Source organism: Saccostrea cucullata, unplaced genomic scaffold, assembly GCF_032062105.1.
Source record: "Saccostrea cucullata isolate Sc308-1 unplaced genomic scaffold, CSIRO_AGI_Scuc_v1 ctg1076, whole genome shotgun sequence".
In the NCBI taxonomy this organism is placed as follows: Eukaryota; Metazoa; Mollusca; class Bivalvia; order Ostreida; family Ostreidae; genus Saccostrea; species Saccostrea cuccullata.
In genome coordinates this window covers 20,620-45,611 of record NW_026933400.1, presented here as the reverse complement: position 1 = coordinate 45,611, position 24,992 = coordinate 20,620, and the positions used below count along the sequence as shown (strand labels likewise).

Below are 24,992 nucleotides of genomic sequence, written 5' to 3'. Positions count from 1 at the left end.
GAGTCGATATAATTGTAACATAGACAAACAGATGTTTAAGTCCTTGTTTAACTTCATCAAAGACGGAAATAAGAATTTGGTTTTCACATACGAATAATAGAATAAAAAGGCGGAAGACTAATCGAGATAAAAATGCAACTATTAACACACTATTAAATCCACTTAATGGAATTATACGTCAATTTCTTTGTAATTTAAACAAAACAAAAACCAGAAATACCCCACATCACACCGATAACCATCCTTGTTAAATCCCTGCATAAAACATGAGATCTGCTTCTGCTGCATCGGTTTGTTGTCTCAGTTGCCTGCTGCTGCCAGGTGTGGTTTTACAGACAACAGGGTTTTTCTCGCCATATTGGATAAAACAGAATTCAACATCAGACTGCTTCAGAGGAATCCTGTACACCGTAAATTGTGATGAAAGTATTAAAGGTATAATTTTTGAAACACAAAAGCCCTTTTAATGATAAAATGTCTTCCTTGTAACATTTAAATTCATTCTATTCATTTTTATTAATCTTTATCATATGTCTTCCATGCTCAGAAGAAAGCTAATTGCCATTAATTGAATTCATCTCTAGTACATTATTTATATATTATATGCAACTTCGTTAACCATTGAAGTCCAAGGCCTCGTAATGTTTGAGCTTTTTTGTATCTATTTTGTTTGATTTAAGAATTCAACATATCAGCAAAACAATTAAAATGATGTGCTTTTCTACCGCTAACAACTTTGTTTTATTAAGGTGGCTCATTATATTTTCAGTTTATTTTATATTTCAATACAGCACCACTTATAATGTAGATGTCAAATATCCAGATGGGGTGATGTCATAAATATTTTTTTTTTATAGATTTTTTTAGTTTTTGTCTAATTTTAGTGAAATGTTTTATTTCAACTTTTTTTATTAACAGAAGTTTACAACTGTCAGTGTCATATGATGGGCATCATCCTAAGACAAGTACGCAATGTGAAAATACCTCATAATACCTAATTATAATATTATTACCAAAAAAGTTCTCCAAAAAACAATTAATGTCATTATCTTTTTAATCTATGCATACAACATTAAGAAAATGAATTCTGAAAATACAAGGAATATATCCTAATGAATTACATGTGACAAATTGAATGAAGAATGTTTAACCGAGAAGTCAATTTCAATTTAAAACATTTGGTATAGAAAGTCCACTTTCAAGAGTTATCTTTCCTATTTACCCAAGACTCAAAGCACTAAGGAACGTTTGAACATTTCATCTCAGAACAAAGCTTAAATAGCAAGAGTATATATTTCAACCAATAAAGAAAATACATAACTTAACATAAAAACAGTAAATAGTGCAAGTAAATAACTCTTTTTCAACAAGGTTGTAGATTTTAAATCGAATTTCCTTTAAACAAATATGACAGTTTTTTTTATAGAGCTCACTGCATACATCGCATTGAAATTGCCAATTACTTTTTTGTCAAAGATTTAACCGTCGTTTTCTTTTGTTTCTGCTTAAAAGCAATTTTTCCTGGTTTATTCATAATGAATCCGTTACTTTGTTTTCACTGTTTTAAATATATATTTTTAAAGCTTTTTAATGGGCAGGGTCATATTACAAGGATAACTGTACAATTCGTCCCCAGAAGAAAACAGTCGACACAATGAAGGTTTATTTTTTGTGTAGTACGTCATCAAAAAGTTGTGTAATAAGCCTCCTTTAAAGTTTTAGGAAAGTTTGGCACGTATTTTCCCCGGTGATTTAAATCTTCAATGGAACATTTATATTACTGGGTGATTTAATCATTACCACTTAGTGAAATTAACTTCCTATGGTGTCTTCATTTTGTAAATTTTATATTACATTATCTGAATTACAGTTTGTAAAAAAAATAAACAGAAGGCCATATGCCATTCTTTCCTTTTGCTACCTTGTAGTTATCAAAAGCAGAGTAATAATAGCTGTTTTGCTTTTTGATTAACAAATAATAAATAATGTCAAAATATTATGTTGTTTAAATTTCAGTTGATCAATGTTCACGCTTTTCGAAAGAAAAAAATCAAATGTACATGAAATATCTATAGCAGATCATAAAGTTCGCAAACATATATTTAAAACAGTGCCAAATAAATGCATGCACATGTTGTATCCAATATTGGTATTCATTAAAATAATAAAAATCGTTTTTCCAGGACTCGGTCCAACAGTTTTGGGATGCCAGACTACAGCTTTAATCATTATTGCCCTTTCAACAATTGTTCTCTTGTATACTTTATGCTACAGTAAAGACGACCAACAAAACAGCCTGGGGTGTTATCATAAATTTGGATTGTGTTTTATTTGCCTTTACCCTCTTTCAGGTATAATGTCATATACTTTCATTCAACATATATATGTCCTAATAATAAAATAAAATTTTTCCAAACGAATTTGCATTCTAATCCGATCTTTTTGCTTTTATCGATGCCTTGTAAGTTCGCAAGGTTAGAAGTAAATCTGAACGCTTTCCAAAACAGCACAAAAGCTTTCACTGTAAACACATATTTTAAAACATAAAACAATACTGGAACTGAAAAAAAAACTATAAAATTATTTCTGAATTGCTCTTGAAAAGAGGAAAACATTTGACACTGTGACCTTCATTTTGATATTTAGATAATTCATAATAATATCGACGACGCATAGTTATTTTATTCTAAAGGCGATATGATATATTCAGACGTGCTTGAGATAAAAGATACCACTGAGTCTGACATATGAGTTTTATATTTTGATATTGTTCTTGGGAAATAGTCGTTATGTTATATAACAACCAAGCTTTATGATAATTGCGATGACTTGTACTTTTTTTTCAATCGTCATTTTCCCTTTTTTGGAAAGCAATGTATCTTTATCACCCACATTCTCTGTTTATATTTCTCAAGTCTCATCATCACTATTTCGTAAACTGAATTGTCGCTACAACGAACTTGTCAGCAGATACAATTTATAATTAAGTCATATGCTGTCAGGCGTTCTTCATCCTACTCTGAGACTACATTAAATTTTCGGGGTAAAAATCCCCCACAGGGAGCACGCGGTCGGAATCAAGGATGGAAAAGGAATTATCAATCCTCTATGGTTCATGATTCCACATCGGATGTTTTGAAGTCAAGGTTTTATTCATTGTTGAGCTTGAGAATGGCCCTTTTTGTCTTATATTTCATTGTAAACTTACATTGTAATTTTGGTGAACACTTTGCTTAATTTATTTTTTTTATTGATATATGAATTTTTATCATTCATTGAATTGTCTTTCATTTTCAAAGGAATCATTAGTTTTTCTGGGTGCATGTTTGTTGTTACAAACTATAACAACCACGAAAAGAGCTGGGGTTTTCATCTTTCTCTGGCAGCATCATGCTATGTAGTCCTTGAGGTATACAAGAATATTAAACTTACTATAAAAATAAAAATCTAATATTTATTAATGCACATGCATAATTGGAAGAGCAAATATGTTCTAAAATATACTGAGAATTTTATGTATTTTTTAAATTTAATTTTCATTTACTTTGATTAAAACTTGCACTTCAAATTCTAAAATACAAAAAGCATAATGAATATAGATGTCCTAAAAATAAAATGAGTGATATATCAATTAAATATTATCCTTAAATGCCTAAATATATGCAACTTCTTGTTTTAAAAAATAATTTTTTGAAACGAAAAAAATATGTATTTTCATTTTTTTTTTAAGATCTTCATATGCTGCTATACATTGAACAAGCTAGGAAGGTCAGGAAAGGACACAGATATCGAGGATGTACAAAGGAATTCAAGTAATAATGGCGAGGAAAACAATCAATTTGGAGCATCAACTCAAGACAATGAAACAACGACCCCTTCCCGTGGGGGAGGTGTTATTTTGGGTCAAGTGCAAGGTCATCACCAATTAAAATTTACAAGCACCAGGACGTTTCTGACCAGGAAGCTACAGGTCACGAGAGTTTTCCACATCAGCTGAATGTCCTCTACATCGAACGTCTAGAAATTTTATCAAAACTAATAAAAATATCGTAAAAATGAATTTTAACAGTTTTTATTTTGTGTTAAAATCCAAATAAAATATTAACATATTGAGGATGTTATGTTATTGTGCACTGTTAAAACATTTAACACAAAACTTGATTATAATTAACAAGTACGGTATATTTAATGTAAGCATAGTCAGCAATCAGAAAAAAACGGTAACCTAGTGGTAGAGTGTCCGCTTTGTGGCCGACAGACCCGGGTTCGATTCCCTGTCAGCACTGCGTCAAACCTAAGACGTAAACATAGCTAGTGACTGTTCCTTCGCCAAGTACTAGAAGCGAAAGTCACGGGACTTAAAACGTAAGTCACGTGTCACGGTAGGCATGGGTACGATAAAGAACCCTCACTGCTCAATGGCCCTGAGTGCCAAATATTGTGGTACATTAAAAGTCCTTCATCATCAGCATTCGGTGACGTGTCTGTATGAGTGAAAAATTCACATTTGGGACTTTAAACAATATACAATCAATCAATAAGAAAAAACGGAAGAAAGCAAGAGACAATTTTAAAAAAGTTCTATTCTAAAGAATATTAAGAACAAAAACTAGAAACACATTTTTAGATATCATGTAAATTGATAGACATCAGGAAATGTGATTGAAAAAGGTCTCAAATATTTTCAAATTTCAAGTTGGTGGAAACTGAAACAGTGACTACAGGCTGAGCACAAGGTCTTACTAATCACTAGTCTTACTAATGAATGTTTTATCATTTTATCTTAATGCTTCATGATTACATGAAATTAATGAATAAAATTTATTGAACACATTTCCATGAGGTTAAAATTTAGAGCTGGGGTATACAAATACTATATTATGATTTAGATAAAGTACTTTCTATGCTAAAAAATCATGTAAAAAGGTCTTATTTCATAGGATAATTAATATAATAATGAGCATTTTGAAGATGGTACTATTTTTATTTAATTTATGAGGTAAGAAATATCAATGAAGTACCGTATTTTCTTAAAATTAAAAGAGAAAAAATTGGAATGAACAATTTACTGAATGAGAAATTTTGATTTAATTTTTTATATCAAGGATTTGGAAATATCGATAATTTTCTTGAACTTGTGTCCTTAAAAGGAACCAGACATTGGTTCAATTTGTGGAGTGTTCTTTTGTAAGAATATTTGTTGCATCTTCAAATGACTACACTTTACACTGTTCCATATACATTTATGTTACGGGACATGTTCAGTTCTGCAGTGCCCCCCATTTTAAAAAAAATTTCAAAAAGGAAACATTAAATCATTTACGTTTCCTTTTAATCTTAAATGCAAAAGAAAGGATTTTCATGATTTTTTCCTTATTTTCAACATAAAAGATTCAAATAAATTGGGAAGTTTATAATCAATCAAAATGTCAATGCAGATGTTTTGGACTCTTTTATGGAAATTTCTAAAACTTTTTAAAGATTCTAAAATATGTTTAAACCTTGACTAAATGTTAATTACTGTGCATGTCTTCAAGAATTTATCGCAGACTAATTGAGTTGATACACTATTTATATCATTATTTGATAGGTTGTATTTTAAATGACGAAAAGGAAATCGTTGCAAAATGTGTGAAAAAAAAAATAGCCTTTTGTAAAGAAATGAATATGGTTTGTCATGCTACACATTATAAGAATCGTTCATTTTTACCTCTATAAAATAATGTAATACTGCAGTTAGATAGAACATTGGTCATTGCTTCTCATGGTTGAATTTCTTAAATCCAGTAAATATAAATAACCTTCTTACAGAAGTAAACTACATTGTGGCCATCTAGATTGAAATTGAATTTGGTTTCATTAAAACATAACACTGGTCTTCTTATTCATATATATTTATATGTAATTTTGCAATTTGATACAATAAAAAGAGTTACAAGTGTAACAATTCTGAAGTAAATATAACCCCGTAACAAAATTTGCTATAACTATACAATGACAAAAAAAAAATAAAAAAAATTGTTACGTACAAAACATGTCACCATTGACTGTGTACGTTTCCCGGTCATGGAAAGCTTTAGACAAAATATATCGAATAAATCAAAACAAATATTATTCACTTGCACAGCTTTTGAAAATTAAAAAAATTGTCAAAATTAAATTACGTTTGATATAAACTCAAAGAGAATCATTGTGATAAAACTAGCTTTTGATATACACGACTAAAATAATCAAGGGGCTATTGACTTCAATAAGTTTTAATCTAGTGGAGTGCCAAATTCTGTGTTTGAAACGATGATACCCTCTTATAGCAGCTTAGGTAGAAGAATGATGTTTCGCATATGCAAATCAAATTCTTAGATCAAGGTCAAAACTGAAAAGACTCAAACATGCATATGCAAATTGTACTTTTTTAAAAAGACATCGCGTATGTCATTTCTCTATGTCATCTTTTATGAATCATTTGCCAAAAAGGCTACTCACACTCTAGAAGTAGAACCAACATGTAAATGTGTTCCATTCTTTTTCCGAGTAATATTGATTAAGACTGCGAGCAATTAGTTTGACATTCAAGTCGTGGAAACGATTTATTTTCATGATTAATCTGTTAATAAATAATAAGTGGTTATTCATTTTCATTCTTGACAATCACATCAAAGAAATTATCAACATTAATAATAAAAAAAATCTAAATTGAATGTGATACTAAGTAAAAGCTTTAAAGAATTTTTTGAAATGTTTATTTTATTAGAGGTAAGTCGTGTAACTTCGGTTCATTGTCTCTCAATATCTTCTTTTTCTTTCTGTCTTGTTGATTCTTTGCCTTCAAAACGACGATGTATCATATCGCTTTAATATCTGTTGGGATTCTGTGACAAATAAAGGATTCTTAAGATTAAAAAAATGTGCTAACGCGAGTGAGTGAAGGCTACATGTATGTATAGGGGTTTCTATATTGAATAAATAATTAAAACCCATAATTGCTCTACATAGTACACAGATAATATTACTTGTAAGACTTGTTTTTAAAACATATTTGGTTACAACGATAGCCAGTGCACATTATGACGTCATATTATGATGTCATCGACCTCTACTACACAGGTTTATCAGAAACATCAACCATCAAAAAAATAGATTCGGCGAAAGGGGGGGTTAATAATTAATATATCTTATCATAGTTATGTGCAAAAATTACAGAACACTATCGTCGTTAAGCAAGTAAATAAAAGTGTAATATCATCTTCATTGACAAACCTTTGTTTACCTTATATGGCTATTGCAATTAAGGACAGGCGAGACGTCCCCTAAAAATAGCTACTCTGAACTCATCGGGTTTTATAATTTGAAGAACGCCGAAGAGTAAATGGTTCCGAACACATTTGTAGTGGTGATACAGACACGAGGTAAAAAAAAAATATACAGGATATTCCAAGGATTAAGGATATTTCTGATACTGAAATTGTGAAATTACTATTCGTACAGTTTTAATTATAATAGGTTAGAAATTCACAGTCCATACTAAGTTTCCTAAAATGTTTATCAATTAAGAACGTGCATAGGACTTGTGCCAGGATTTTTTAATAATAAGAATATTCTCCTTAATATTATACATTATCTATTTCAAATTAAACAAGAGGCCCATGGGCCACATCGCTCACCTGAGCACTAAGGGTAGGAAAAAGTAGAAAATGGCTTTTTATTGTAAAGTTTAAATCGAAACTTAGTCCCATGATCAATCATGGATTTGCTATTTTTTAGAAAATGATTTTTAAAGAATTTTCCTATATATATATCTTTAAAAAAAACAAAAACTTTGGTTGGCCATTTTGGCCCCACCCTAACCCGGGGGGTCATGATTTAAACAATTTTGAATCTACACTACTTGAGCATGCTTCCATATAAATATGATGAATTATGGCTTTGTCATTCTTGAGAAGAAGATTTTTAAAGAATTTTCCTATATTTTTCTATGTAAAACTTTGGTCGGCCATTTTGGCCCCGCCCTACCCCCGGGGTCATGATTTGAACAAACTTGAATATACACTACCTGAGCATGCTTCCATATAAATATGATGAATAACGGCTTTGTCATTCTTGAGAAGAAGATTTTTAAAGAATTTTCCTAAATATTTCTATGTAAAACTTTGGTCGGCCATTTTGGCCCCTCCTTACCCCCGGGAGTCATGATTTGAACAAACTTGAATCTACACTACTTGAGCATGCTTCTATATAGATATGATGAATTATGGCTTTGTCATTCTTGAGAAGAAGATTTTTAAAGAATTTCCTATATACTTCTATGTAAAACTTTGGTCGGCCATTTTGGCCCCGCCCTACCTCCGGGGGGTTATGATTTGAACAAACTTGAATCTACACTACTTGAGCATGCTTCCATATAAATATGATGAATTATGGCTTTGTCATTCTTGAGAAGAAGATTTTTAAAGAATTTTCCTATATATTTCTATGTAAAACTTTGGTCAGTCATTTTGGCCCCGCCCCACACCCGGGGGTCATGATTTGAACAAACTTGAATCTACACTACCTGAGCATGCTTCCATATATAATTTGATGAATTATGGCTTTGTTATTCTTGAGAAGAAGATTTTTAAAGAATTTTCCTATATATTTCTATGTAAAACTTTGGTCAGTCATTTTGGCCCCGCCCTACCCCCAGGGGACATGATTTGAACAAATTTGAATTTACACTACCTGAGGATGTCTCCCCATAAGTTTCATCTTTCCTGGCACAGTGGTTCTTGAGAAGAAGATTTTTAAAACATACCACCAAATTTTCACTAATTCTAAATTATCTCCCCTTAAATGAGAGCGTGGCCCTTCATTTGAACACACTTGAATCCCCTTCACCCAAGGATGCTTTGTGGCAAGTTTGGTTGAAATTGGCTCAGCGGTTCTTGAGAAGAAGTCGAAAATGTGAAAAGTTTACGGACAGACAGACGGACGGACAGGCAGACGGACGCCGGACAAAATGTGATCAGAAAAGCTCACTTGAGCCTTCGGCTCAGGTGAGCTAAGAAAGATATGCCTTTGCACCGACGTTGTTTTGTTGATGACGTTGCATAACACTTTGAATGGGAAACAATAGTGACGTTATAATATGACGTCAAAATGTGCACGTGCATATACATACTATTGGTACCAAGTATGTATAAGAAAATCAATTTACGCTAACTTTCCTTGTACATGAAATACATGAAATATACAAATTGTGCAATTTTATTAGCTTATTTGCATAGAAACACCAATGTTGAGTCTCAACTCACTTGCGTATAACAAAACATAATGCAAATGTTAGGGCAACGTAAGAAAAAGCATATCTTAGATCTGGCATCTCAGGTAAGGGAGAGTTACATATAACCTCTCCATGTTATTTAGAAAACTCTTACCTTTGTAATTTATTGACAAATGTCCTTAATTCTGCTTTTAAAAGATCTTTTTGTGAGTCTCAGTATTGCCTGAAAATAAAATAGCATGTCGGATTAAAATAAGTTTCTCCATGCGTTTGTCTCTTTATTAGATCAATTGGAGTATTTAAGCATTATGTTCGGTAAGTTTTATTGAAAATATTGTATTATTCCAAATATATTTTAGCAAAATATATAATTCCAAATGTAAAGTAAATCAGCATTTTAAAGATTTTGATAAATTAGGATTGAACATATATGAATGAATAAATCTTATTACAGAATTAATATAAGTGTTTGCAATATTAATGAAAATACTGTATGAGTACTACTTCGAAGATACAAAATAAACTACCCAGTCTAATAAAAAGGAAAATATGGGCACTTACCTGTGTCAGTTCTTCTCTATAAAATACAAAATCATCATCATCCATGTTCTGTGTGTTGAATTGATTATGACAAAGCTGATTCCTGTACTTGCGAATTCTCTCAATGTCGTCACCCTGGTTTTTCTGTCCAACATTTGGCTCCTTTCCCCAACCATTAGTTGGCGGTGGAACGTTGTTCCCGAAATTTCTCAATAATTTGTACATGATGGGGACATCAAACAAAGAGGACTCTACAGCTGACCCGGAGGCTGTGATGTAACACCAGGATGATTTTTACTTTTGTTTATTATATTAAAACATTAAAATCTCAATCTGTTCAGTTATATCGAAAGTCAAAACATCATTTTGTTTATTCTTTTATTTTGTATTATAGGTTTTCATTAGTAACATATTATTACCTGGATAAACAATGTTAACTTCTTTAGCTGTGAATCTATAAGGTCCATTACAAAGGGATTCCTTGTTATCTTTGAGGCATTTTTGTAAATCCTCTGATGGAAAAATGGAATCAAAATACACCTGCAAAGCATCTTTTCCAAGTGTTATAAGCTTTCTCAACTTCTCTTCGTTTGTCAATGGAACTGTGATAGACGAAATCCATATTAGCATTTGAAATTGAATTATAATACACATCATTATAATATTTGATAAGATAATATAATTTTAATTTAATGAGTTGCTTACCTTTCCCAGATTTAGTACAGGAAACAGATGGTGTGGCCTGAGAATAAAATAACAAATAACAACATTTAATGTATAATTAACAAATCATTTTATGATAAATATTTATTATATATTTTTTTTCAATATTGAAAGCTGAGTTTGCAAAACATTGCAAGAAATATCTCAGAAATATCCAATGTTTAAACATCGCTTTTAAATCTTTGTAGTTGGTATCTTTTATGACATTTTCAAAAAATGAAATACGGTCACTTACGATTTTCCAGATTTTTGTCAGAGCGTCTTCGTTTATCATGTGCTTCCTTGTAAATCCATGTCTTGGACATAGTATTTGACCTTTCTTTGATATTTCATCTTCATACACGTAGCACCCTACATTATCGCACAGCACATCTTGATCTGAACACTGAAATGCAACTCTATATGCAACTTTTTTGTGAAATGTACTTGTTAAGTAACCAAGTCTATTTTCTAGAATATGCTTTATATTTACGGCAATGATGGCATCAATAGGCAAATTTTGTGGTCTCAAAATCTGGACTTGAATTGCAGTTTGCGTCACAACCAAGGCAATAAGATGGTCCATGTATACAAAAATTGCTATGTTTTTATACAAGCATGGTATACCTTCATCCTCTACCACCTTCCACTCTGTTCCCACGATACATGCAACTATCAATCGACAGTAAAAGAAGAAAGGCAAAAAGTGAAAATGAAGCACCAACACGGAAGATTGTGTTTCCATTCCTCGTAATGCAATTTGTTCATTTCTGCCAAAATCTCTTTTATTCATACATGGGACATAGTGTTTTACTTCCCCTATCACAAGTAATCCTAGTCTTTGCATATATTGCAGAATGGTAGGCCTTTCCCGAGATTTTATAGTTAAGCTCTCCCAAATTCGACTAAGGAAATTGTCCATGAGATACCCTGTCCTTTGGAAGTACTGCCAGTCTTTGTCTGTTTCTGCTAAATCTCGGACATGATTTCTGTCCGATATTATAAATTTAAATATATCAACAAACCATTGGACGTCAACAATGATAGTATTTGAAAGGTTCTCCTCTTTAAAGTGCAAAATCAATCCAATATCGTGGAAAAAACACAGCGCATCTTCTATTTTTATACCATCATCTTTCTCAGCCTTCCAATATGTCTCTTTGAGATCTTTGACGGAAACGATCTTGATAGAACGTCTCATTTTGATTAAGACAAGTTCAATTATGGACCATTCTTTTGGAATGTTTTCTTTCCATCTTCTGTCTTTGGCAATAGTAACAATACAGTTTTCTAATTCAGATAAAATTTCCAATTTTCCGCCTTTATCACAAGGAAAATGGACAAAGAAACACCTCTCATGGTGTAAATGTTTCTTAAGATTGGAATCTGTAGGTAGCAAATCCAAGAGCTTTCCATAAAATTCGTTTTTATCCTACAGAATCAATAAATATGTACAATGCTTACAATACAGTATATAAATATATATGGTTCTCATTCACAAAAAACAACAAGAGTTACCAAAAATAATGACAAATGAAACAAATAAAATGATGTTTTTGATTCCGACTACACATAACCTCGATTTATAATATAATATTCTAATGCAGCAAAACACATGTATAAGAGTGATGTTCAATAAATAATGTCCTCCGTGCTCGTAAAGAAGCAAAAGACGATCTTTAGTCTTTATGATTTACTTAATATTCTGTTTTGATTATAACACAAGTCCGAAATCGTTTTTATTCAATTTCTGATGGTTTTCAGAACTCATTTTTGTGTATGACCCTAAGTGTACAAGAAAATGGCAGATCTTATGATATCCTGGACTCGTTTCTTCCTTCTGATAGGTGTTTTGTAAGTTTGGAAAATGAAACAAAAAGAAAAAGATCTGGCGAATATTGTTAATGTGAAAAAATTAGCTTCTTGTTTATCGCAAAAACCCTTTTACCCTTAAGGTATTCGGGGGTAAAGAAATTTAATGTAGTAAATTCCTGATTCTGGTTCCTACCTCTCAATAATTTTTCGAATTTTTTGCAAAAGATTGCTTTCTAGACTCTTCCAGAATTTAAACAGAATCTCCTCGAATACGAATTAGAACAACAAGACCACTAATATTTAAGAAAATTGCAATACATCTGTATTTGTGATTTTGCAATTCAATGCTCTTCTCAGACCTTTGTTGTTTTTGTCAAGTTCATCTTATGATTAACTTTATTTCGAGGATTTTAAGCAATAGATTCAAGTTTCATTTTCTGTTTGAAATTCAAACAAACGTGGATAATAACAATTACTGATATTTTTAAAATAATTGTCTAGATATTCTTACACTTGGTATATTTTTTGTAGCAAAGGACTGTACACATTTTTGATTCTCACTATATAATTTTTCATGATTGAAATCCTTCTTATCATTTGTACATGTATATAAAACAGACACTGGTTGCCGTAAATTTTAGATATTTCACTGAATATTTTTAGGGATTCTTAACGAGTTTTACAGCAGCGTTTATGAAGCGTTTAATTTCATTCTAGTTTACTTATTCTTTACAATTCATTTTAAAGCAGTCTCTCGAATAGCCTATGTTTTCAAGCTTCTTACAATTAAACTATGTGATGAAAAGTGGGCGAATAAATTATTCTAAATACAATTAAGATTCAATAATGTGAAAAAGTCAAGATTAATGTCATATGATATCTGTATTGTATCTCATACAGTTCAGGATAGCTGCAATAATGTAGCCCTCTCCACTTTTTTTTTGGGGGGGGGGGAGAGGGGTACAACTAGGATCTCTATTATGGCGCAGAAGCGGGAGCGAATCATTCCCGCGCGGATTTCGGCTCAAATTGTCTGCAAACGGCAATTTTATTTATATACCTAAACTGAACTTCCAAAATGTAGTTATCCCAGACATAAATCGATCCCAAAAAATACATAACAATCCATATATCAGTATTTTTCGTGTAAGTCGACATCACAACTTAAATTTATCCGCCATGTTTACTGACCTTGACAGATTATCTTTTGGGACAGCCAATGAGATTAAGGATCTCTAGGGAGCGGATTTCTTTGGAATAACCTTATTTTAAGCCTAAATATCGCTGTTTACGAAAAAATGACACATGGAATGGTTTTATTCATCGATGCTTAGTGTTACTTTTCATTACAATTATTGCAGGTAAGTTCAATTATTTTCATCACAAGCTACATTATTGCAGCTAAGTTCAGGAAATTATCTATTGAACAGCCGTCGTATTTGTTCAATTTTAACGAACCAGTACATACTCCATTCTTTTTCAAGTTTTGAAATAAAGCTGAGAAAAAGACTTCCTATCTTATATATCATGTGAACTTATTACCTTTTGTGTAACATCTTCACAGTGTGTAGCTACAATAATGATTGACGTGTTCTCAGCACAATAATTGTGAACAGATTTCAGCCAGAAAAGAATATATTCTGAAATACCAAAAACTAAATATAATCGTAATTTATTTTGGAATGAATGGGTTGAACAAATTTCTTAAAATGAAAAAAAAAAAAAACATATCTGTTATTTTTCTGCACACCTCTTTTGAACAGATAAAGTTACGCTAAAATTTTCTTTGAACAAAAAGTTGTTTTAGTCATCTTGCTTCTAATGCCAAAGACAGAGATGGGAAGAGTATATTCTTTAAAAAATGTGTATAATTCAACATGCTTTTATCACAAGCGACATCTGCTATAAATTACAATAAGGGAAATCAACTACATGAAACAGTTTGTCTGCCTTATAATACAAATAATTGCTGATAGTTTATAAATACTGTAATTGAAATACTTGAGGCAGATAACCTCCCTACATTGTACTCATTAATTATTATTTGAATGGATGCATGTCCACTCAAAACTCCATCCAGAGGGATTCATGGATTTGCACTATCTGTTTTGTAGTCTGTAGTAAAGTATAGTGAATATTTATGTCATTGTTTTGAACCTTTTTTTCATTTGCTATCAAGCTATGTGTAATGAAAAAAAATGTAAAACACTAAAAATATTGACTTAATCATGTCTTCGAAAATATCATGTGTACATCTCTACAGTGTATATGAAATTATCGAGAGTATAAATCTACAGACAAACCCATGCAATTGACTAGACGTTTACACCACCGGAAAAATTAACATAATATTTTTTTTTTATCATAATAATATATCAAGGAAAATATCTTCACAGGTGAATATATACTCACCGTCAATGGAAACGCAACACCCTAATTTTAGGGGTGAAAATTATATACGGGATATAACTATGTACCAAAAAAGTTAAGAAATCTTTTACTTTGCCAAATCAGTTATTTAAGGGTTGAATGATTTTCATTCCATTACCAGAAGTTGATTTTTTAGCTCCCTGAACAGAAATGAAAAATTGGCATTTTCAATAAAATTATTGACAATATTTTGGGGTTTCAAGGTTTTGTACCTGTTAATTATAAGTCTTGTACCCAAAGTCCGGAAAAAATATCCTTCTTTCACTTCCGGATGTGATGCCTGTATTTCCTCAAAGTAACTGAAAGCACGCATTTTCATTGCTAATGTTGGAAATTTTCAAATTAAAGAAAAGGGAGAGCTACAGATGCAAATATACACTACATAACGACTTTTCGGGCTCATGTGTTTCAAAAGCATGAATGACAGTTCCTTGACCGGAAGTCCAAGGGTTACTACACTATGCCAAATTAGAGAAAATTCGACCTCAGTATCTGAAAAACAGGCATTTAAAAAAGGACAAGAATATTTATTTTGCTCAGATTAAGACATTGATAAACTTAATGCATGGTAGAAATCGGGCTGCTTATGTTGTACATGGCGGACTAGCACGTTTAAATTGAATGGTCGGAAGGGGGGATGTTTTAAAAGTTATGTGTTACTTTCTAAGGTCTAAAGATAACATTTAAAGTTAAATGAAGTATCATTTTTTTGTAAATTTACTTTTTGAATTTATGTATTCATTCTTAATCTTATCTTTAAACCTTATAAACCGAATGCCTGTTTTTCAGATACTGAGGTCGAATTTTCTCTAATTTGGCATAGTGTAGTAACCCTTGGACTTCCGGTCAAGGAACTGTCATTCATGCTTTTGAAACACATGAGCCCGAAAAGTCGTTATGTAGTGTATATTTGCATCTTTAGCTCTCCCTTTTCTTTATTTTGAAAAATTTCAACATTAGCGATGAAAATGTGTGATTTCAGTTACTTTGAGGAAATACAGGCATCACATCCGGAAGTGAAAGAAGGATATTTTTTCCGGACTTTGAATACAAGACTTATAATTAACAGGTACAAAACCTTGAAACCCCAAAATATTGACAATAATTTTATTGAAAATGCCAATTTTTCGTTTCTGTTCAGGGAGCTAAAAAATCAACTTCTGGTAATGGAATGAAAATCATTCAACCGTTAAAAAACTGATTTGGCAAAGTAAAAGATTTCTTAACTTTTTTGGTACATAGTTATATCCCGTACATAATATTCACCCCTAAAATTAGGGTGTTGCGTTTCCATTGACGGTGAGTATATTTAGAAAATAGCATTTCTGTCAGAACCATGCAAAAGACGTAGAGAACAAACGGACAAAATCCCGTCTACAGATAGACGGACAGCTAGAGAAACCGACAAGCAGACGGATATAGTGATTCCAGTATACTGTACATGTATCCCCTTAACATTGTTTACGGATAAAATAAAAACTAATTCCAACACGAAGTCCATGGACCACATCGCTCACCTTAACAGTAGTTAAAAAACACAAATCAGCTCCTTATTGAAACGTTTGCTTGTTACTTAGAGGAGTTTAAATTTTCCTATTACTTGAGAATGTCGTGAAATCAATGAAACATAAACTTCAGAAGAAGATTTAAAAAAAATATTTTAAAACATATTACGCAGGTATGTTAAGGAAGCATATAAGTAATTTCTCGGGAAATTTAGACTTTTTGAAGAAAATTTAGTTTAATAAATTACCAAAACCACTGATAAACGTAATTTGTTATTTACTATTGCATACAGATAAAAGCGTGTCTAAGGCAAAGACGTGCATCCCCGCCACGGCATCACGTGACTTCTATTAATAGCAAAATTTTCCTTAATAAAAAGGCTTACAGAACAACAATACCCCGGAGTTTGATAATTTCTTATCAACTATATCTGAACTATATTCAAATTGCGTTTTTTAAACTTAAACAGAGGCTTGCTATTTCTTCATTATTTTAACCTATTGCGCCAAATATTCACCTTTGTAATTAACAAATGTTCTCTATACTAATAGTAAAATATAAAAAAACATTTTGACTAACTAAGCATTTAACTCTTTTTATTACCTCCATATGTCCAGTCAGCAAATATTGTCCCCCGTTGCTCACATTTATTTTCGTCAACTTTTTCTGTAAATGATTTTGACATATCTATCACCAGCAGATAGAAAGCTCTTCTGCTCAGATACACTTGATGACAGGCATAGTAAGCACACTGGCCTCCAAAATCAACCACACTAAGAATCTGCTTGTCGTCTTTGATTGTTTTTGTGTCTGATAATGCTGTAAAATGATTGCATGGTCTAATTGAAAATTAAACATTGTCTTCATAAAATTACATATTTAGGTGGATGTTAAAGAGATCATTGTCAAAGTACATTCGAAATTCAGTTGAACGTGACTTACAAAATAAATAGAATTTTTGTGCGTGAAAAAAAGACCAGGAAGAGTATTTTTAACATTTCAGAACAATTTGTTCAATTTTATAATATTAAAATTTCGTGATAACAGCTGCGCAGCACGCTAATCATCATGTTGGAAAACTAACTTAAAACAAGAGGCTCATGGTCCACATCGCTCATCTGAGTAACTTGGATGATGCAGTTCTTTACCAGATTTCCCCTCTTGCTATACCTATCATGCCCCACTACCCCCTTCCTTTTTATGATTTTAAAACTTTTAAATGCTTCCACATAAGTTTCAGTTTTCCTGGCCCATTGGTTCTTTAGAAAAAGATTTTTAAAGATTTGTTCTATTTATTTCTATGTAAAACTTGGAATTTCCTATTGTGGCCCCGCCCTACCCCCGGGGGTCATGATTTTTATAATTCAATATCTACACTTCTAAGAATGCTTCTACATAATTTTTTTCAGATATCCTGACCCAGCGGATCTTGAGAAGATTTTTAACTATTTGTTCTCTATATTTCTATATAAAACTTGGATTCCCAATAGTGGTCCCGCCCTACACCAGGGGGTCATGATTTTCATGGGTTTCAGCTTTCCTGGCCCAGCGGTTCTTGAGAAGATTTTTAAAGATTTGTTCTCTATATTTCTATGTAAAACTTGGAATCCCTATAGTGGCCCCGCCCTACCCACGGGGGTCATGATTTTAACAATTTAATATCTACACTACCCAAGGATGCTTCTACGTAAGTTTCAGAAAAAGAAGATTTTTAGTGACCCAACCCTATTTTTGTCTTTTCTTGATTTCCTTACCTTATAAGTGGATTTGGCACTTCATTTTAACAATTAAGACTCCCCTTCACCCAAGGATATTTTGTACTCATCAGTTAAAATTGGCACATTGGTTCTTGAGAAGAAGTCGAAAATGTGAAAAGTTCACAGACGGACGGACAGACGGAAGTACGCACGGACGACGGACAAAATGTGACCAGAAAAGCTCACTTGAACCTAGGCTCAGGTGAGCTAAAAATCAGGATGAATCGGATGAGACGGAAGCTATACTTCCTTTAGCTAAAAAGAGGTAGAGAAAAACACCACTTGGACTGGAAACTATTGTAATAGCAAATGATAGAATGATGATCCGTATGATGTTTAGTCTCTTGGTGTCTTTTTGATTACAAGCAGACAAAAGTTATAGTAGGAGTAGACTTTGAAAAAAAAATCTAATTAATAAATGTGGTAAACATCATGTGTAAATACTAAACGGAGATACGAATGTATCCTAAAGATGTTCCTTGTTTTTAAAAAGAATAAGTCTTACTGATATCGAAGAAAAAAACAAGGATTAATACTTTTTGGAGAAAATTTTTATTTTTCGTGATCTTTGCCGTTTATCTGATAAAACGAATGATTTATCTTAGTGTGATCAGCAATCGTCTACTTACCAAGAAATTCTTAATGAAATCCAAACAAAAATTAAGAGGAGTAGCCTTTGAAAGAATTTCATTTATATTTCTATTTTAATACTTTTTATCAAAATGAAAAAAAAAAATTAATATGTAGAAAAAAGCATCTTAAAGAAGCCTACTTTTGTGGAATGTCTGATAACAATCTGATTAAATCTGTAGAAGAATAAGAATTTAATAAAAAAAAAAGACACGTCTTTCTTAATATGTTAAGCAACATAGGAACACTTTTCATCGACATTAAAACAATATAATGAATTATGTACATGTATGTCAATGTTGAGTAGAAATAGGACTGTAAGAGGATAATTTTTAGCTTCCCTGGCAGCATCCTTCATCGAAATCAACAGAATAATGGACCTTTTGAAAGTGTACCTGACTTACATGCTTACCAATTATGTTGATTTCACACTAAAGGAAGTAACGTTTAAAAACAAGAGACCCAGGGGCCACATCGCTTATCTGAGCTTTTCGGAATCAGATTAGAACTGAAAAGTTCACTGAAGGGTTGGGGGGGGAGGGGGTGCTCGAATTTTAATATTACTTGAGAATGCCATCATATAAATACAGCATATGACTTTGAAGATTCTTTTAACATTGTCTCTCTATATAACTTTGTAATAATTTAAATTTGTTGCCCAATTGTTACTCTCCATACCGCAATAGTCCATGATTTGGAACAAATTTAAATTCTCAATACATGAGAATGCTTACATGTCAATTTGACTACACAAAGCTTTTCTGTTCTTGGGATTTCCTCATATATTTTACTATGTAAAACTTTGATCCACCTTTGTGGCCATACCCTTTGGTCCTTTACACTACCTGAGGATACAACTACCTGAGGATACCTACACATGAGTTTCATCATTACTGGCCTAGTGGTTCTTCATCAGAAGATTTTATAAGATTTTTTCTATATATACATATGTAAAACTTTGATATGCCATTGTGGCCCACCCTACCCCCGGGGGGCATGAATTGAAAAAAAAATTGAATCTACACTACCTGGGGATGCTTCCACGTGAGTTTTATTTTTCTTGGCTGAGTGGTTCTTGAGAAGAAGATTTTTTTTTTAAATGCCATTAATTTTTCACTATTTCATAATTATCTCCCCTGGGAAAAGGGCGTGGTTCTTCGAATTCATTTGAACAAACTGGAATCCCCTTTACCTAAAGATACTTTGTGGCAAGTTTAGTTGAAATTGACCCAGTGGTTCTACAGAGGCAGATGAAAATGTGAAAAGTTTAGGCCGACGCCTACGACCCCGACGACAACAACTACGACGACAGACAACGGAAAAATTTTGATCAGAAATCCTCACTTTAGCCTTCAGCTGAGGTGAGCTAAAAATTACAGATTTTTTTTAATGCATGGTCACAATGGAAACACGGTTCATCAAAATCAAAAACCAAAACGTATATGTATGTATCTTTAAATTAGTGGAATCTACACAGAAAACACATCATACTAACAGCGCTAATCATCTCCTAGGAGAAAACTTTTAAAAATAAAAATAGTTTAAAGGCAGATAGATTGATCAATTGATTGTATATTGAGAGATAGACAAACGGCGGACACAGTGCAACAATATTAACTCTGAAAATAATAAAATGGAACTAACGTTTCAGGAAGTAAACCAATATGCAGCTAATCAATCAACTAATCCTATAATATCATTTGAATATATGTACAGTATATTTTCCTCTCTTATGAATCTTATTATTTATTATGATCGCTACATTTCTATATCAGTCCACTAACTTACAGTGGCTGGAACGTTATTGTTGATAAACCAATCGTGTGGAATCGTTCGTGTATCGTGAGCGATCGTTCATGTAACGTGAAAGATCGTTCGTGTATCAGACTCAATCGTGTGCGTTTTTAATCGTGCGAGATCGTGCGTTTAGAATCGTGTTAATTTCGTTTTGTAAGTTTTTATCGGAATGTTACATGTAAAATGAGCATTTCCCTTGTTTGTTTTTCTTAATTTATTAATTAAAATCCAACTAAAATGAAAAAGCGCAATTTACATAATAGAATGCAGAACGAACTAATCATCGCCCGTAAACAAGCAATATAGTAAGTCGTACAATGTTAAGTTCTCGTCAAATAGCGCGATCAATATTGTGGTAAACCGTACTTAGATCTTAATCGCCTTCATGAAAAATCTTATTTTAATTATTATTAATTAAAATCCAACTAAAATGAAAAAGCGCAATTTACATAATAGAATGCAGAACGAACTAATCATCGCCCGTAAACAAGCAATATAGTAAGTCGTACAATGTTAAGTTCTCGTCAAATAGCGCGATCAATATTGTGGTAAACCGTACTTAGATCTTAATCGCCTTCATGAAAAATCTTATTTTAATTATTATTTGCTTCTTATTGTGGTCAGGATAATCTTGAAACCAATTCATTGAAAATAAATAGTTTTTTTCTTTTTTTTTTTTTTTTTTTTTTTTTTACAAAAAAATAAACATTTCTGTATGCCTACATAACTAGTTAGTCGACAAATATACATGGACACGGCATGAATTTCCGAAGTTTTCATTATCGGTTTATCTCTTGAGCCTATTTGTAATTAATTTATTTTAAATTTCTGCAAATGAAAAAGTTGAATAATTGGCAAGTTTATCAGACATTGATTCAATGGAAACATAAGGATAAAATATGTAATTATAATTTAAGTCATTCCATGCTGCCTTTTTTGTTCAATCGTACAGTGTATCCCCCTTTCTGCATATCATGATATCCAATTCAATCAAATTATACGACCCACATACATGTACATTGTCTAATAGAACGAACAAAATCCTTTTTTTTTTTACCGGAGAATTACCTTAAAATTAATTATTTTTAATCTAAAATATTAAGTCTTGCATATATTTAGTTACAGAAATATCATTTTCCGTTTTTTCTTCAACGTCTATGAAATAATAGTGACAATTCTTTTAAATCTTAAATAAGTAATAAGCCGTATTTCGTTTTGAAAATATTGATTCCTAAATAATTTATACTATTTTGAGTGAAGAATCGTGCGTTTGCGTTAACAATCGTGTAAGATCGTGTAACGTGTAGAATCGTTAACGTGAAAGATCGTTCGTGTAACAGGTTTAATCGTGCGTTAATCGTGCGGAATCGTTCGTGTAACGTGATCGTTCGTGTAAGTTGTCAACAATAACGTTCCAGCCACTGTAAACTACTTAAAACCTTTTTTCCTAAAGCCACCGTTAAAAAAGATTCCTGAAGCATTTTGGATCCAAAATCAATAGATTCAGATACATTTATGAATTCCAATATTTTTCAGTGATTACATGACGGCGGGTGTGACAGGTCAGCAGGGGATGCTCACTCCTCCATGGCACCTGATCCCACCTCTGATGTTTCAGATGCCAGTTTTTTGCTCGACTCCTATTTTGAATTGTTTTATGGACTTAGATATTGCTTACTGTTCATTATCTTAATATCATTCCTTTGTAGTGCCAAATGATGCATTCGAGTTATAGACATCGTTTTTACATATTTTCAGCTCGAATAAATTTTTGCAACCATGTGTATGGCTGGATTCTCTACAGTCTATCCGAAATCGAAAATTCGTGGAATTCATTAGGTTGGAGTGGGGGTGGGGTGTTCACTTTGGAATATTACAGCTGCTCTCAGCCATTCAGACTACCGTCGGAAGGGTTTAATTATAAACCTATGAGAAAGATAAATGCAATGGCGAACTCAATGTACTGGAAATCAAGTTTGTTAGTGATGCGCAAGGGAGAATTTTTATTTTCAATTTGGGTTATTGGCATATCAATTCTAATAACTCAGGAATTTTCAGTCGAAGTCACACAAGATTTTGGTAACTTGTTGCTTACAGATTAATGAAAATGTATGAGAACATTACTGGAGAAGATATTTGAAATAATTGTTTAATTTAATTCAAAAGTTCAATGTACGTTTACTTTTCCTTTAGGTTAATAAAGCAAGAAAATACTCTTTTTTTGCGTACGCAGGTTTAGTAGTTGCAATATTGGCTCTGTAAAAACCCGATTGAACATATTCATTTTTTTCAGCTTTTTGCCTCTGTTAACTGCAAACGGCATAAGAAAGCATTATATTGTTTAAATATTTTTCATATATACCTCTCAAACAAGAGTTTTCATCCAGTTCAAACATGTCTTCATGAACCTCAAGTCCAACAGTGGAGCACACGTTCAGTAAATCCTTTAATTCTAGCTTCTGTAGTCGTTTTAGAAGGGTGGTTTTCCCAGCACCTGCACATCCAACAATCATCGCACGGGCTCTATGTACTGTCTTTGTTCCCCGTTTAGCACATTCTATGTATCTACATCGTGCGTCATATTCCCAGTAAAATATTTCCTCTGGTATGTTAACTTTGAATTTAAAAAGTGGAAATTATCAACTTAACATTGACATGTAAATTGCCATCAAAGTATATCAGTTTTTTTTTCCTTTCGGTAAAACAACCTTGAAATGAACAAATCACAAATTATTATCTTTAACAAGACTAATTCAAAAAACAGTTTCATTTTTTCCTTACAAAAAGTTTATTCTCGGTTGCAATGTTACTCACATTTTTCTTTCACTATTTGTCTGAATAGAACTTGTGTTCTCTGATCACAATCCTCCTCATCATTATCTATAATGGGGTGACGAATAACGTCTAAGCCAAGTCTTTGAAACAATGAATCCTCCAAACTCTCCGGTAGGAACAGATTTTTTTCTAGGGATATGAATGGGTAATTTTTATACGTAACATCATACCACCATGGCCGTACGTACTCCAACAAAGAGTCAACAGATGACAGCTTGATATAATTCTCGTAGTCCTCGTCAGTTATCAGACAATTCTTCACGAAGTAACTCATCACCTGATGGCGGACATCATCTGATAGAAGTCTGAGGATGTTGTTTTCCTTTTTTAACACTTTATAGATATCAGTCAATTCGGCAATATCATTGTCTAACATTCTTGATTCGCACCTTAATAAAGGGAACAAACTTTGATGTTTTCTTGATATTCCTTCCCATTGTGCGCCAAGGAATAAACGGTAAGTCTCTGACATCAGAATAGAAACCAAAATGTTCCATTTTGTCTGAGATAGTTCGAGATTTTCAAGTACTGAAATAAAAAAAAAAAAAATCAAAAACGTGTTTGTATCTCTTTTTTCAGATTTCGAAACTTCTAAACTCGATCTCTCTTCTATTAATGATTTTATTCATGATTTTTTTTTATAATTTATATTTTTTAGGTAAAGGTTCTGCAATAATCATATAGATTCAAAATAAAAAAAAAATATTTTGAAGCATTTAATTATTAATCAATGGAACAGGACCGATAAATATTAATTAACTTGTATGTGTTAGGGCGTGTGTGAGGGTGTGTTAGTGTGTGTGTTTCTTTGGTTTGAGTTATATGGAAGACTTAATACTGAAAATTCCTAAATATACGCGTGGAATTAATTATCGCGGAATTTCGCGAGAAGCACCATTTGCAAAATAAAATTACTTGCTTTTATTTTTTTTCGTGCTGAAAATGATGTAAAATCCATTGAAGAACGGTCCTTTCGCGAATTATTAATCTTGCGATTTGATGTTGAAGAGGCCTTTCGCGATAAAAAGTACTCGTGAAAAATAAGGAATCTATTAGTATTTAATTTAAACATTGAAGCTGAAATATGTACTCTAATGTCAATAAGAAACAAAAAAAAAAACTGTAAGGACAAAATTAAATTTATCCTTCTCATATAATTTTATCAGCAAAATTAATCTTTAGCTCACTTCGTCATTTCTGTCGTTTGTCCGTAAACTCTTTACATTTTGAAATTCCTCTCAAAAGCAATTTGGCAAAGTTTAGCAAAAGAAGTAAGCAACCTTAAGTTTAGGACTTTTTAAATTGTTAAATAAAGGAACAACACGCCTTCTAAATGTAGATAAGACAAACTAATTATCAAGGTTGTTTATGAAACAACCTCTTCTCAGAAACCACGGATTCCTCATATCATGGCCCCAGGGGGAAGGGTTGGGTCAGTTTGTGGGATAAAATATTTACACTGAAATATACCAAAAATGTGTTTAGGTAGACCACCAGTGCAGCAAAAGCTGAAACTTCTGTAGAATCTTACTGAGGAAGTTAAACCTGTTATTGTTTTATAAATATGTCCCTTGGGAAAGGGAGGGACATAAATAGAAAAGCAAAATTTCACATTGAAATATATAAGTAAAATCATGTCAAGATTAATCGTTCCAAATAAATTGATTTTTGGGTGATTTTTTCTGAGGTAGTTTCGATTACACAACTATTAAAATCATGTCCCC

At 32.2% G+C, this 24,992-nt stretch overlaps 2 protein-coding genes across 2 annotated transcripts; one reads left to right on the top strand and one right to left on the bottom strand.

Annotated features, from left to right (window-relative positions):
* The first annotated feature begins 234 nt into the window (after positions 1-234).
* LOC134238187 (uncharacterized) lies at positions 235-3,997 on the top strand. The gene is made up of 4 exons (XM_062720300.1): positions 235-435; positions 2,184-2,351; positions 3,300-3,409; positions 3,731-3,997. The coding sequence occupies exons 1-4, from the start codon at positions 267-269 to the stop codon at positions 3,995-3,997; spliced, it is 714 nt and encodes a 237-aa protein (XP_062576284.1). The 5' UTR covers positions 235-266.
* Positions 3,998-5,004: 1,007 nt separating this feature from the next.
* LOC134238178 (uncharacterized) lies at positions 5,005-23,644 on the bottom strand. Its single transcript, XM_062720291.1, has 10 exons — positions 23,248-23,644; positions 22,796-23,047; positions 16,853-17,068; positions 13,856-13,953; positions 10,755-11,930; positions 10,502-10,538; positions 10,216-10,398; positions 9,818-10,065; positions 9,411-9,479; positions 5,005-6,869 (listed from the first exon to the last, which is right to left on the bottom strand). Exons 1-9 carry the CDS (start codon positions 23,642-23,644, stop codon positions 9,420-9,422), a joined length of 2,667 nt encoding a protein of 888 aa, XP_062576275.1. The 3' UTR covers positions 5,005-6,869; positions 9,411-9,419.
* Positions 23,645-24,992: the final 1,348 nt, after the last annotated feature.